Genomic DNA, 14,351 nt, shown 5'->3' with positions numbered 1-14,351 from the left:
ACCCCCGCGGCGGGCTGGGGGGAGGCGCTGCCGCCCCGACGGCTCCGGGGGGCACCGGGAGCCCACCGCGGAGGGTCGGCGGGGTCGGGGGGCGGATCGGACCCGGTTAGCGGGGGCTGGAGGGGTCCCGGGTGTGTCTCCCCCTCCCCCGTTCCGCCCCGGGGGTCTCCCCGGGCTGGGCTGCGGTGGCGCCCGGCGCCGCTGGGGGGCGCCCTCTGCCCGCGGGGGCACGGCGGGGCTTTGGCCACGCCCACACCCGGAAATGGGCGTGGCTTAGCAGTGCAGTGGGCGGGGCGATGAGGGGGAGCGGTCGACGGGAGGTTCGAATCCGCAGCGCGCATGCGCTTTAGGTGTGCAAATTAGTCTCACTCCTAGTTTCTTGTGACGTCATTCGTCTCCCTCCCCCTGTATTCTGACGTCATTCGCGCGCGCCCGGAAGCGGCGCCGGGCTTTGGGGGTCCCCGGGGGTCCCGGGGGGGTTTTGGGGGTTTTTTGGGGTGTTTTTGGGGGGGTTTTGGGGGTTTTTGGGGTGTTTTTGGGGGTTCCCGGCGCCGCCATGGCGGGCTCGGCGGCTCTGCAGGTTCTCCGGCAGGGCGTTTGGGCTTCGCTGACCGGCGGCTGCTTCCTGGACCCTCAGCTGGGCGCTTTCGCCAACTGCGTGCGGCTCTACGTGTGGCTCTTCCTGCTCGGGCTGCCGCTCGGCCTCTACTCGGTGCGCCCGGGCGGGGCTGGGGAGGGGCTTTGGGGGTCCTGGGGGGCCTTTAGGGGGTGCTGATCCCCCCCGCCCCCTCCCCGTTTGCAGGCGCTGCCGCCCACCCCCGCCGTGGCCGCGGTGTACTGCGGGGTCGTGGCGGCGTTCTTCGGCGCCGTGAAGGCGGTGACGTTCCGGCTGCACGCGCGCCTCGACCGGGGCGACCCCGACGGCGACCCCGAGGGGGGGGCGGCCGCCCTGCTGTCCCCCCGCAGCGGTGAGGAGGGGGACGCTCCCCCCGGGTGAGTTTGGGGGGCTGGGGGTGGCTTTTTGGGGGGGTGATGGTGGGTTTAAGGGAGGTGGGGGGTTCTGGGGGTCGTCCCGGGGGGATTTTGGGGGGCTGGGAGGGGGCAGCCGGTGGGTCTGTGCTAGCCCGAGGGGGTTTGGGGGTCTCCTCGTGTCCCCCCCCTCACCTCTCACCCCTCCCAGGCCCCCCGGGGGGGGTGTGGAGCTCTCGGTGCTGCGGTGGCCGAGCGCGACCCCCCCTCAGCTCTGCGGCTTCAACCAGCTCTCGGTGAGTGGGGGGGGAGCAGGGAGGAGGAACGACCCCCCACCCCCAGCACAGGGACCCCCCCGGTGTCCCCCATAACCCACCTGAGTGTCACTCACCTGTCCCCAGGAGCTGCTGCCGCACCTGGACACCACCGCCGGGGGTGAGCAGCGCCGGGACCCTCCAGGGGTTTGGGACCCCCCCGGGCTTTGGGACCCCCCCGGGTTGTGTCCCCCCACCCCTAAAGCCCCCCTCGTGTCCCCCCAGAGCTCCGGGGCAGCACCACCGGCATCGTCACGGCGGCTGACCGCGACCGGCTGCGCTGGGGGGGCGCGGGGGGGGCGCGGGGGGGTGACACGGCGCGGGGGGGGAGCCCCGATGGGGTTGGGGGCGATGGCAGGACCCCCCTGACCCTCTGCCCGCCCCCCCCAGCCCCGGCGAGCTGCCCTGCAGGGTTGGGGGTCCCGGCTGGCAGCCCCCCCCAGGGTGGGGGTCCCGACAGCCCGTGCTCGACCCTCACCCCCCCGCGGCCCCCCAGGACCCCCCCGGCCGCCCAGACCCCCCCCTTGGAAACCGGGGAGGGGGACAGCTCTGGGGGTGACCAGCCAGGTGAGACCCCCGGCGGGACCTGAGTGGAATGGGGGGTGACCCCATAACGGGGGGGGTCTGGGGGGGTCCAGCCCCGTAACTGGAGGGTCCAGTGGTAGGACTGGGATATTCTGGGGGGGCACTGGGGATTCCAGACCCGTAATGGGGTCCTGCCCCATACCTGGGGGGTCTCTGGGGGGTCCTGCCCCATATCCGGGGGGGTGACGCCCCCCAGTGACAATCTGACCCGATCCCCAGTCGGACTTTTTCCCCATTTTCGAGGGAGTGAGTTGTGTCAGGTTTAGCGCCGATAAGGAGAAATTAATAAATAAAACCCATAACGGTCCCGAAAGTCGTTTTTTTGTGGTTTTCCCGCCACGCTCTGGGGGGGTGGGGAGGGGGAAGCACCGCTGGGGGGGGGGCAGGCGGACACCTGAGCCCCCCCAGATGGGGAGGGGGTGCAGGGGGGTGTGGGGGGGTCCGGAGGGGCCGCTGGAGCCCCCCCGCCCCCTCCCGCGGTGGGAGGAAGCGGCAGAAGGGAAGGGCGGGGGCGGGGGGGGGAGCGCGGCCGCCTTGAGCCGCTGCAGCCGCTCGGAACGGGGGGTCCGGCAGGGCTGGGACCCCCCAGGACACCCGGGACCCCCGGCTGGGGGTGACCCCCCCCCCCTCCCAGGACGGTGACAGTGACAGGAAGGGTGACAGGTAGGAATGGGGGGAGGGAGGGAGGGGTTTGTTTGGGGGGGTTTTGTCACCAGGATCGTTCCCGGGGGGGGTCTCACCCCCGAGCGGGGGGGGCTGCACACGAGGGGCTCTTGTCACCGGGTGTCCCCAACCCCGCGGGACCCCGAATTGGAGGTCCAGCTCCCCTCCCCCCCTCCGCGGTGTGACACCCCCGACCCCCCCACGCTGACCCTCGGCCTTTCCTCAGGGTCGCGACTTCTAACCGGGGGGGTCCCGGGAGATTTGGGGACCTCCGGGTGTCACCCCAACCCCCCCCAGTCCCTCCCCGCCCTGAGCCACCTGTACCTGGGGGGGGGTGTCACCCATCCTGTCCCCCCCCCCAGATTAACGCGGTTTAAACAATTGGGGGGCTCGGGGAGAGGCCGGGGGGTTCGGGGGGCGGACGGCGTTTCCTTCGCTGGGGGGCGGGGGGGGGCCGGACGGCGAGCGCTGCAGCTGGAGAAGGGAAGTTGGGGGGGGGCCGGACGCCCGAGTTCACTCCGGGGGCAAGGTCAGGATTGGGGGCTCGGCGTGGCGGGGGGGGGGTGGCTGGAGGTGAGGGGGACCCCCGAGGTGGGGGGGTCAGCGCGGGGGGGCTCGGGGGAGCTGTCGGGGGGCAGCATTTTGGGGGCCGACGGCTGCCGACACTTCCTGGATGGCAGGAAACCGCCGGCGGCGGCACGTCCGGGCCCCCCCCCCAACATCCCCCGGGGCCACCGCTTCCCCCCAGACCCCCCCGGACACCCCCGGACCCCCCCGGATACCCCCAGACCCCCCCGGAGCGGAGGGGCTGCTGGGGAGAGCTGGGGGTCCAGGTTAGGATCCACGCGAAGGACAAACCCGCGTGTCCAGGGGGGTCCCGGGGGGGTCCCGGGGGTGTCCCGGGGGGGTCCCGGGGGGTCCGTCACCCCCCCAGCCCCGTTTTGGGGTCACTGCGGTGGGCTGGGGGGGGCGGGGAGGGGAGAAAGGGGTCTGTGGGGATGGAGGGACAGCCATGGAGGGACAGAGGGACACGGGATGAGGATCCCCCCCCTCCGCGCTGACCCCCGTGTCCCTCCCCAGGTGTCACCGTCGCCCCCCAGCCCAGCGAAAGTCGCGGCCGGAGCCCCCCGTGTCCCCCCATTGACCAACCCGGCGAGGGGCGCGTGGGAAAAGGGGGCGGGGCCTCGGCACGCGGGAATCCCCCGGCAGCCAATCGGAGCGCGGGGCTCGTTCCCACGTTTTCATTGACAAATCGCCGGGCGCGCGATCCCCGCTACAACCGGGGGGGCGGGGCGGGGCGGGGGGGTCCCGGAGACCCCCGGGGGTCCTGAGGATTCTCTAGGGGTCCCGGGGGGAGGGCAAAGGGGTCTCAGGGATCTAAAGGGGGGGTCCTCGGGGGTCCTGGAGGGGGTCATTGAGGGGTCCTAGGGAGTTTCGGGGGGTTCCGGGGGGGCCATGCAGTCCGACGATCTCTTCCTCCGCAAAATGCGGGGTCCCTTGGCCCGGCCGCCCCCCTCCCCAGCCCCTCTCAGCGCGGCCGGGGGTCTCCCCTCGCCGCCCCCCTCCCCCGGCGGAGCAGCCCCCCGGGGGCGCAGCAGCAGCGAGGCGGCCCTGGGGAGGTCCCCGGGGGACGGGGGGTCCCCGGCGGGGGTGTCACCCCGCAGCCGCACCCAAAGCCACGAGGAGGCGACGACGGGGACAAATCCCACCCCGCACCGATTCCGGGACCCCCTGCTACTGCTGGGGCTGGCGGCCGCCGGGGGAGACCCCGATTTCTTCCCCCGCCCCCCCTGGAGCCCCCTCCTCGCTCATTACGACGTGCAAAGCATCCTCTTCGACCCCACCGAGCCCCCGCCGGGACCCCCCGGCCTCACCTCGGGGGCTTCCGCCGCTCACCTGGAGCCCGAGGAGCCCCCCGGGTCGCCCCGCGCCGCCCCCGACCCCGAGGCGCTGGTGCTGAGCTGCCCCCGCTTCTGCTGCGAGACGGGGGGGGAGCAGGAACAGGGGCTGGGGTCTCCCCAGGGACCCCCCGGGCCCGGGCAGCTGCCGAACGCGGCCGTGGCGGTGCTGGAGGAGCCCCCGGCGGGGTCGCGACCCCCTCACCCCATCGAGCACAGCGACGAGGGCGCAGAGTATTACCGCAAGTACTTCTATGGGAAAGGTGAGTGGGGAGGGGGAAAATGGGGGTCGGGGGGCGCGGGAGGGTGGGGGGATAAAACCGGTACGGCGAGGGAAAGGTGGGGAGGGGGCGGGGAAGGGGGCTGTGAGGGTCCCGTGCCCCCCATGTCCCCAGCTGACCCCCCCAGAGCATCAGAACGTGCTGGGTGAGGACCCCCAGACCCCCGGCTGGGGACAATGGGGGGCTGTAGAGGAACTGGGGGGGCTGTAGGGGAACTGGGGGGGCTATGGGGATCCTGACCCCCTCCGACCCCCTCCCAGAGCACCACAACCTGCTGGGTGAAGACCCCCGGCTGGGGCCCGTGGCTGTGTCGCTGCGGCGGGAGGAGAAGGAGGGGCCGCGAGCTCAGGTGCTGCACAGGATCATCCTGCGCACCTGCCAGGTGAGCTGGGAGGGCTCGGGGGGGCTTGGAAATCAGGGGCTTGGGGGTCCCGAAAGGGCGGGGGGAGGTAGAGGGGTCCTGGGGTGGGTGGGGGGTTGGGGAGGATGGGTGAAATTTGGGGTTGGGGACACTCGGGAGTGTCAAAATCCCTCCAGGTGTCTCTGAGGGTATCGGGGACACTGTGGGGACACCACGAGGGTCTCCCCCAGCCTGACCCCTCCCGTGTCGCCCCCCCCAAGCTGCGGACCCTGCGGGGGTCGGTGCTGGAGGAGGCGCTGCCCCCCGGCTGTCGCCCCCCGGGAACACGGGGGGTTCCCCCGCGGAAGCTTCTAGAACTGCTGCTGCCGGGGCTGGCGGTGGGGGGGCTGCGGCTCGCCCCCTCCCCCGCCGTGCAGGAGACCCTCCTCAAGCTGGACGAGCAGGGGGTGAGCCAGGGGGTCGTGCGCGATGGGGTGGGTGGGCTTTGAGTGGGGAGGGGGCTTGCGGAGGGTGGGAATTGCGCCGCGGTGTGGTTGGAGGGGTAGGGGGTTTGCTCGAGGAGGGGTTTGGACGGGCAAACCCCCCGTGGGAGGCTGCCGAGGGGTCTTCGGGGGTCTCTAAGTGTCGCACGGGGGACACCGCCATGGGGTGGGGACAGCCGGCGGGTGGGAGGGGGATGGGGTGGGAAAAACCCCCCGGGGGACACTTATAGGGACAGAGGGGATGAGGGGACACCCGCAGGGGAAGGGGACCCGGGCTGGGGACACCCCGAGGTGCTGGGGGGTCCCGGGGGACAGCGGTCAGCCCGGTGGGATAGGGGACAGGATGGGGGACTCCTCCTCAATGGGACAGGGGACACGGGAGGGGACAAGGGAGGGGACAAGGGATGGGATGGGATGGGATGGGATGGGATGGGATGGGATGGGATGGGATGGGATGGGATGGGGTGGGATGGGATGGCATGAGGACCCCCCTGCGAGGTCCCTGTCCCCCCCGGCCCCCCAGGTGAGCCGGCAGCGCAAGGTGGGGGTGCTGTACTGCCGGGCCGGGCAGGGCTCGGAGGAGGAGATGTACAACAACGAGGAGCCCGGGCCAGCCTTCGAGCAGTTCCTGGCCCTGCTGGGCACCCGCGTGAGGCTGCGCGGCTTCGGGGGGTACCGGGCACAGCTGGACACCCGCAGTGAGCGCGGGGACACGCGGGGACACTGGGGGGACACGGGGGGATATGGGGGCATGGGGATGTGGCGGGATGTGGGGACATGAGGGGACGTGGGGGGAAAGTGGGGATGTGGGGAATTGGGGGGATATGGGGATGGTGGGAAGTGGAGAGGACATGAGGGGACGTGGGGATTGTGGGACATGGAGGGGACATGGGGGAGAGGGAGATGTGGGGAATTGGGGGAACATGGAGATGTGGGGGGATTTGGGGGACATTGGGACATGGGGAATTGGGGGGATAAGGGGATGGTGGGACGTGGAGAGGACACGGGGACATGGGGGAACATGAGGACATGAGGGGACATGGGGGGAGGTGGGGATGTGGGGAATTGGGGGGACATGGGGATGGTGGGACATGGAGGGGACATGGAGATGTGGGGGAACATGAGGGGACATGGGGGACATGGGGATGGTGGGACATGGAGGGGACAGCGGAACAGGGAGGACACGGGGATGCAGAGCAAGGCGATGGGGACAATGTGGGGACACAGCGACCTGGGTTGTTCCCTGTGGGGGTTCCCCGGTGAGGTGGGGGCTCCCCGGCGGGGTGGGGGGCTCAGGCCGTGTCCCCCCCAGCTGACTCCACGGGGACACACTCGCTGTACACCACCTACCATGGCTACGAGGTGATGTTCCACGTCAGCACCATGCTGCCCTTCACCCCCCGCAACCCCCAGCAGGTACGGGGGGCTCCGGGAGGGTCACGGGGGGTCCAGGAAGGTCACAGGGGGCTCTGGGAAGGTCACGGGGGCTCCGGGAAGGTCACAGGGGCTCCGGGAAGGTCACGAGTGGGTCCGGGAAGGTCACAGGGGGCTCCGGGAGGGTCACAGGGGGTCCGGGAAGGTCACAGGGGGTCCGGGAAGGTCACAGGGGGTCCGGGAAGGTCACAGGGGCTCCGGGAAGGTCACAGGGGGGTCCAGGAAGGTTTTGGGGGGTCCAGAAAGGTCACAAGGGGGTCCAGGAAGGTCACAGGAGGGTCCGGAAAGGTCACAGAGGGTCCAGGAAGGTCACGGGGGGTCCGGGAAGGTCACAGGGGATCCAGAAAGGTCACAAGGGGGTCCAGGCAGGTCACAAGGGGCTCCGGGAAGGTCACAGGGGCTCCGGGAAGGTCTCGGGCGGTCCAGGAAGGTCACAGGGGGTCCGGGAAGGTCATGGGGGGTCCGGGAAGGTCACGGGGGGCTCTGGGAAGGTCACGGGGGGTCCGGGAAGGTCACAGGGGGTCCGGGGGGGTCATGGGGAGTCCGGGAAGGTCACAGGGGGTCCAGGAAGGTCACAAGAGGGTCCAGGAAGGTCACAAGGGGGTCCAGGAAGGTCACAGTGGTCCCTGGCATTTTGAGGCTGGGGTCCCCCCATGATCCCTCTCACCTCATGAAGTGGCAGCAGGTCCAGGATTCCCAGGTTTTGGGGTTTTTTTGGGGAGGACAGAATTCCTGGAAAGAGAATTGTGTGGGTCTCAAAGGGAGTTCTAGATCAGTCCGAACATCCCTGAGGTTTTTGGGGTGAAGTTTTTGGGGAGATTCTGGATATTCCCAGCAGTCTGTGGGGGTCTCTCACTCTCCACCGCTTTGGGGGGCTCTGACCCCTCTCCTGCACCCCCCCACCCCGTGACAATTTCGGGGGTCTCCCACCCCCTTCCCCTTGTCCCTCAGCTGCTGCGGAAGCGCCATATCGGCAACGACATCGTGACAATCGTGTTCCAGGAGCCGGGCGCGCTCCCGTTCTCCCCGCGCGCCCTGCGCAGCCACTTCCAGCACGTCTTCCTGGTGGTGCGCGTGCACGAGCCCTGCACGCCCCGCACCACCTACAGGTGGGGCCGGGGGGTCCCCCGGGGGTCTCAAAAAAGGGGGTCGGGGGGCTCATTCAGGGGGTTCCGGGGGTCCCTGGGGTCTTGGAGCTCCCCGGGGGTCTCAAATAGGGGTTGGGGGGCTCATTCAGGGGGTTCCGGGGGTCCTCGGGGGGTCTGGAGGTCCCCCGGGGTCTCAAAAGGGGTTGGGGGGCTCATTCAGGGGGTTCTGGGGGTCCTCGGGGGGGCTGGAGGGTCCCAAATAGGGGTTGGGGGTTTTGGAGAGGGAGGCTGGGGGAGTTTTTGTGGACTCCGGGGGTCTCCCTGTGGGTCCCTGGGGTCTCCCCTGGGATTTTTGGGGTGACTTGCCCCTCGGGGTGGGGCGGGAGGGGTTTGCAGGGAGCCTGGGGCTGCTTGGGGGTCTTCCCTGGTCTCTCGGGGGGTCTGAAGGGTCTCTCCCCCCCATCCCCGGGGGTCTTCCACGAGTTTTGGGTGTCCCTAAACCCCCTTTTCCCCCACCCTCCGGGGGTCTCCCACGGGTTCTAGGGTCCTTAAACGCCCCCTTCCTTTCCCCATCGGGGGTCTCTCCTGCTTCCAGGGGGTCTCCCATGGGTTTTGGGGTCCCTAAATCCCCCTTTCCCCCCACGCCGGGGGTCTCCCACGGGTTCCGGTGTCCCTAAACCCCCTTTTCCCCCTCTTCGGGGGTCTCCCACGGATTTTGGGGGTCCCTAATCCCCCCTTTCCCCCCCGCAGCGTGGCCGTGGTGCGTCCGGAGGAAACCCCCCCGTTCGGGCCGGCGCTGGCGGCGGGGCAGCGATTTTCGGGGGGCGCGGGGCTGCGCCCCTTCCTGCTGGCCAAAGCCATCAACGGCGAGAACGCGGCGGCGCGCGGGGGTCGCCTGGGGGCCATGGCCGCGCGCACCCGCCGCCAGTACCTGCAGGAGCTGCTGCGCGCTCACGGCGGCGGGGCTCCGCTGCCCGCGCCCCCCCGGGGGCTCCCCGCGCTCGGGGGTCTCCGCCGCGGCGGTTCCTCCTCGGGGGGCTCGGGGGGCTCGGGGGGCGCGGCGGCGGCGGCGGTGGTGGCGGGGGCGTTGGTGTGGGGAGCCCGGGCCGAGGGGGGGCTGCCGTGTCTGCTCGGCGTGGCCGCCGAGAGGGTGGTGGTGGTCGCCGCGCCCCCCGGAGCGGTGGCCAACAGGGGAAACGCGGGGAAAGCCCCCCAGAATCACCCCGAGGTGTTGTCCCCAAATTCGGGGGTGCTCCCCGCTCACCCCGGCGAGCCCCCCCGTAACCCGGGGGAGGTTGCCACCCAGGCGGGGATGGTCGCCACCCCGCCCGGGACGCTGTTCAGCTGCGCCTGCCGGGACGTGCTGGGCTGGGGGTTCTCCGAGGGGCGCCTGGAGATCTTCCATGGGGCGGGAGAGTGGTTGGCGCTGCGGCTGCCCCACGGCGCGGCCCCACAGGTGGTGGCCAGGCTGCAGGTGAGGGGGTGAAGGGCAAACTGGGCAGACTGGGAGGGGCACCGGGGGGCTTTGGGGGGACGCCGTGGGGCTCGGACATGGGGTGCCCTGTGGGGTCAGTGTTGGGGTTCCCACGGGGTCGCGTAGGGTCACTCACCGCGGGTTCCTCTGGGGGTTCCTGAGGGTCTTCGTGCCCCACCTGGCCAGGTGACACGGAGGGCGGGGGGCTCTCTGGGGTCTCCATGTCCCCGACTCAATGTCCCCCTCCCGCAGGCAGTGACGCGGGGCTGCGAGGCTCAGGAGCTGGCCCTGCCCCGGGGGGCTGGGGGTCGCCGCGGCTTCCGCGTGGACCCCTCGGGGGTCGTGACGGCCGTGACGCGCTTCTCGTTCGCCGAGACGGCGGGGCTGCGGCCCGGAGCGCGGCTGCTGCGGGTGGGGCGCTGCCCCCTCCCCCGCCGAGACCCCCGGAGGCTGCGGGCGCTGCTGCGGAGACCCTCGGGACCCCTGACCCTGCTGCCCCCCGACCGCGACGGGAGACCCCGGCGGTGAGGGCGGCGGGGGGCGTGGAGGGGTTTGGGGTTTGGGGGGGAAATAGGGGATGGGGGGCAGGGGGAGGATTGGGGGGTTTGGGGGGGATTTGGGGGTCCTGGAGCCATTGGGGGGATTGAGTTTGGGAGGGAAATGAGGGGCGGAATTGGGGATCTGGTGGGGACAGCGACACGGCGGGACGGGGACGAGGCCACCCCGGAGTGTCCTCAGCGTGTCACCCCTCCCTGTGTCCTCTGTCCCCCCCTACCAGGAGTTTCTCGGAGCTCTACGCGCGCTCGCTGGAGCAGGGCCGGGGGTCGTCGGGGGGCGACCCCGGCCCTGGGGACCTCGGCGGCGACATCGGGGACACGAGCAGCGACTCGGGGGGTGACAGCGACGGGGGGGAGGCCGGGAGGGGCTCGGGGGGTTTGTCCCGCGACTCCCTGCGGCTCCTGCAGGCGCTGGCTCTGGATGAGGAGAGCACCCCCTTCCCCCCCGGCCCGGAGACCCCCAAAAACCCGAGCGGAGCCCCCCCCAGCCCGTGAGTGACACCGGACGCGGGGAACGAATCTCCCAAATCCCCCCGAGCCCCCGTAACTGTCACCCCCTGACCCCCCCAGGCCCCCCCTGGCTGACCCCACGCCGGACCTGCTGCTGCCGCACCACAGCCCCTCCCCGCCTGGCGACACGGTGAGTCCCTGTGTCCCCCCGCGGTGTCCCCGTGATCCCGCTGACCCCCCCGTGTGTCCCCCGCGATGTCCCCTTGCTGACCCTCCCGTGTCCCCAGGGAACCCCCCCGGATGCCGGTGGTCCTGCGGCGCCCCCCGAGCTCAGCCCCCCCTCGCTGCGACATTCTCTGGGCAGGCGTGAGTGGCTCGGACACCCTGTGTCCCCTCCTTGTCCCCTCCCGTGTCCCCCCGATCCCATCCCATCCCAACCCCCGGGTGTCCCTGTCCCCTGCCCTCTGGGGGTGTCCCGCACCCTCTGGAGGGTCCCCTCGAGTCCCCCGAGGGTCCCCACTGTTGTCCCACCCCCCTCAGTGCTGTCGGGGTCTGGGGACCCCCAGGAGGACGAGTGGGATGTCATCGCCTGCCTGGCCACAGCCTGCAGCGGGGTCCTGGAGGCCATCGCCCGCGGGGGTGAGGGGCTTTGGGGGGATTTGGGGGCTTTGGGGGATTTGGGGGCATTTGGGGAGGTTTTGGGGGTCCTGGAGCCATCGCCCGTGGGGGTGAGGGGCTTTGGGGGATTTGGGGGAGGTTTTAGGGAGGGTTTGGGGGTCCTGGAGGCCATCGCCTGGGGGGTGAGGGGCTTTGAGGGGATTTGGGGATTGGGGAGTCCTGGAGGCAATTGCTCAGGGGGATGAAGAGTTTGGGGGATTTGGGGAGGTTTTGGGGGTCCTGGAGTGCATCGCCCGGGGGTGAGGGGCTTTGGGGGGGATTTGGGGAAGTTTTGGGGGTCCTGGAGGGCATTTCTGGGGGGTTTCTGTGGTGGGGGGTTAAATCTGTGGGTTGGGGGGCTGAGAGGATTGAGGGCGATTTGGGGTCCAAGGGGATTAAAGGGGTTTTGGGGGGCTGGGAGGAGTTGGGGGGCTGTGGGAACGGGGAGGGTGGGAACTGGGGACCCCAATTAGGGGGTCTCACACCCCCCTCCTCATTTTTCCCCCCCCCAACAGGACATCAACTCCGGGAACTGCCCAACATTGGGGTCCAGCAGAGCCTGAGCCCGGCAGCCCCCGAGGATGAGTACGGAGGGGTCGGGGGGGGATTAGGGGGGATTTTGGGGACAGGAGGGGTCCCGGTGAGTGTCCCCAGCCCTCCTGTCCCCTCCCGCAGGTCCCAAAGCCTGGCGGAGAAGGTGGCGCAGCTGGAGGCGGCGCTGAAGAGGCTGCAGGACGATCTGCAGGAGGTGGGGAGGAACTGGGAGGAACTGGGAGGAACTGGGAGAGAACTGGGAGAGAACTGGGAGAGAACTGGGAGAGAACTGGGAGAGAACTGGGGCGACACTGATGGGCTGAACTGTGGGGTCTCTATGGGGATGACCTGTGGGGCTGATCTGGGGGGTCTCTGTGGGGCTGATCTGTGGGGTCTGTGGGGTCTCTGTGGGGTCTCTATGGGGCTGACCTGTGGGGTTTCTATGGGGCTGGGGCTGATCTGTGGGGTCTCTGTGGGGCTGATCTGTGGGGTCTCCATGGGGCTGACGCTGACCTGTGCGGTCTCTATGGGGCAGGGGCTGATCTGTGGGCTTTCTATGGGGCTGGGGCTGATCTGTGGGGTCTCTGTGGGGTCTCTGTGGGGCTGATCTGTGGAATCTCCGTGGGGCTGGAGCTGATCTGTGGGGCAGGAGCTGACCTGTGGGGTCTCTGTGGGACCGATCTATGGGGTCTCTCTGGGGCTCGGGCTGATCTATGGGGTCTCTGTGGGGCAGGGACTGACCTGTGGGGTCTGTGGGGCTGACCTGTGGGGTCTCTATCGGGTCTCTATGGGGCAGGGACTGATCTGTGGGGTCTCTGTGGGGCTGATCTATGGGGTCTCTGTGGGGCTCACCTGTGGGGCTGCCCACCTCCAGGGCCACGAGGCGCAGCAGCGGCTGCGGGCAGAGCTCCGCGGTCTCCGTCGCTCCACGCGGCGCCTCCGGCAAGGGCAGGACGATGCCAACGAGCGGCTCAGCCGCGTCACGAGGCTGCTGCGACCCCCCGAGAGCCCCCGAGACCCCCAGAAATCCCCCCAAAGCCCCTGAGAGCCGCGGGACCCCGCAGGACTCGGGGACTGCGGCAGCCCCACAGCGCGGGGGGACCTGCGGGTGGCGCGGCCAGGTGGGCACGGTGGCCTTGGGGACACTCTGGGCACGCTCACCCCCTGCTCACGCTCCCCCCCCTTTGCCCACCTCCCCATTTCCCACCCCTCCTTTGCACACTCCCCCTTCGCTCCCCTCCCCCCCCCTTGCACACTCGCCTCGTGCCCGCGGTGTCCCCTCCCCCCCCTTGCACACCCGCGCCTCCGCCCCTCCCCCCCCGTGCCCCCACTGACTGTGAAAGTGAAGCTGTGACACCCCCCGTGTCCCCCCCGTGTGGCACTGGGACACCCTCGTGTGGCACTGGAACCTCTCCCGCCCCGTGTCCCCCTCGTGTGACACTGGAACACCCCACGTCCCTCTCCTCGTGTGACACTGGGACATCCCCACGTCCCCATCCTCGTGTGACACTGGACGTCCCCAGTGTCCCCCTCGTGTGGCACTGGAACACCCTCGTGTGACACTGGACGTCCCCAATGTCCCCCTCCTCGTGTGACACTGGGACACCCCATGTCCCTCTCCTTGTGTGACACTGGAACACCTCCACGTCCCCCTCCTCGTGTGACACTGGACGTCCCCACGTCCCCCTCCTCGTGTGGCACTGGAAAACCCCAATTTCCCTTCCCTGTGTGACACTGGAATGACCCCGCGTGTCCCCCCGCCGTGTGACAATGGAACACTCCACGTCCCCCCGCCATGTGACACTGGACCCCCCCCGTGTGTCCCCTTGTCCTCCTCCCATGTGACATTGCCCCCCCCCCCCCGTGTTGTCCCCTCCCCAGGTGACACTGGACCCCCCAGGGGGAGGCGGCGGGACCCCCCCGCGCCCCCTCCCAGCAATAAAACCCCTTCGGCCTCGGCAGCCTCGGCTCTGATTTTGGGGAGGGGGACACCCCTAGAGACCCCCACCCCCAGCGTGACCCTCCCAGTGCTCCCCAGTCCCCTCCCAGTATATCCCAGTCTGTCCCAGTGTCCCCATAAAAGGCCACAGTGTCCTCCCAGTCCCTTCCAGTGCTCCTCAGTCCCCCTCATTGCCTCCCAGTCTACTCCCAGTCAACCCAGTGCTTCCCAGTTCACTCCCAGTCCCTCCCAGTTCACTCCCAGTCCACTCCCAGTCCCTCCCAGTCCCTCCCAGTCTCCCCAGGACGGCCAGTTTAATGCCGTTTTTTGTTTTGGGGTGTCCCCAGCTGTCCCCAAATGTCCGAGGTTCCCTCAGATGTCGCTTCAGCCGCTCCCGATCCCGGGAAGCGTCCTCGGCTTTTCCCTGAATTGCCGGCCCCATATTCGGCCCTATATTCGGCCCTATTCCTACCCCATATTCGGCCCCATTCCCTGCCCTATTCCTGCCCCATATTCGGCCCCATCCCAGCCCCATTCCCTGCCCCATTCCCTGCCCCACTCCCGACCCATTCCCTGCCCCATTATCTGCCTCATTCCCGACCCATTCCTGCCCCATCCCAACCCCATTCCTGCCCTATTCCTGCCCCATTCCTACTCCCTTCCCT

At 69.9% G+C, this 14,351-nt stretch overlaps 2 protein-coding genes and 1 long non-coding RNA gene across 3 annotated transcripts; all 3 read left to right on the top strand.

Moving 5' to 3' along the window:
• The first annotated feature begins 499 nt into the window (after positions 1-499).
• Positions 500-2,181, top strand: LOC146422417 (pecanex-like protein 3). Its single transcript, XM_085046587.1, has 5 exons — positions 500-712; positions 803-993; positions 1,181-1,265; positions 1,371-1,404; positions 1,509-2,181. Exons 1-5 carry the CDS (start codon positions 557-559, stop codon positions 1,871-1,873), a joined length of 831 nt encoding a protein of 276 aa, XP_084902713.1. The 5' UTR covers positions 500-556; the 3' UTR covers positions 1,874-2,181.
• Positions 2,182-3,913: 1,732 nt separating this feature from the next.
• SIPA1 (signal-induced proliferation-associated 1) lies at positions 3,914-12,921 on the top strand. Its single transcript, XM_085046611.1, has 15 exons — positions 3,914-4,692; positions 4,971-5,092; positions 5,332-5,517; positions 6,077-6,251; positions 6,866-6,969; positions 7,939-8,096; positions 8,826-9,549; positions 9,802-10,073; positions 10,328-10,597; positions 10,677-10,746; positions 10,844-10,922; positions 11,097-11,195; positions 11,729-11,798; positions 11,889-11,961; positions 12,622-12,921. Exons 1-15 carry the CDS (start codon positions 3,987-3,989, stop codon positions 12,790-12,792), a joined length of 3,279 nt encoding a protein of 1,092 aa, XP_084902737.1. The 5' UTR covers positions 3,914-3,986; the 3' UTR covers positions 12,793-12,921.
• Positions 12,922-12,929: 8 nt separating this feature from the next.
• On the top strand, positions 12,930-13,708 carry LOC146422415 (uncharacterized). The gene is made up of 2 exons (XR_014848149.1): positions 12,930-13,170; positions 13,271-13,708. It is a non-coding gene; the product is annotated as an uncharacterized LOC146422415 (long non-coding RNA).
• The last annotated feature ends 643 nt before the right edge of the window (positions 13,709-14,351 follow it).

This window comes from Lichenostomus cassidix, unplaced genomic scaffold (genome assembly GCF_008360975.1).
Source record: "Lichenostomus cassidix isolate B80296 unplaced genomic scaffold, HeHo_3.0 HiC_scaffold_40, whole genome shotgun sequence".
Taxonomy (NCBI): Eukaryota; Metazoa; Chordata; class Aves; order Passeriformes; family Meliphagidae; genus Lichenostomus; species Lichenostomus cassidix.
Note: the sequence above shows the minus strand (reverse complement) of the source record. Positions and strands in the feature narration are given on the sequence as shown.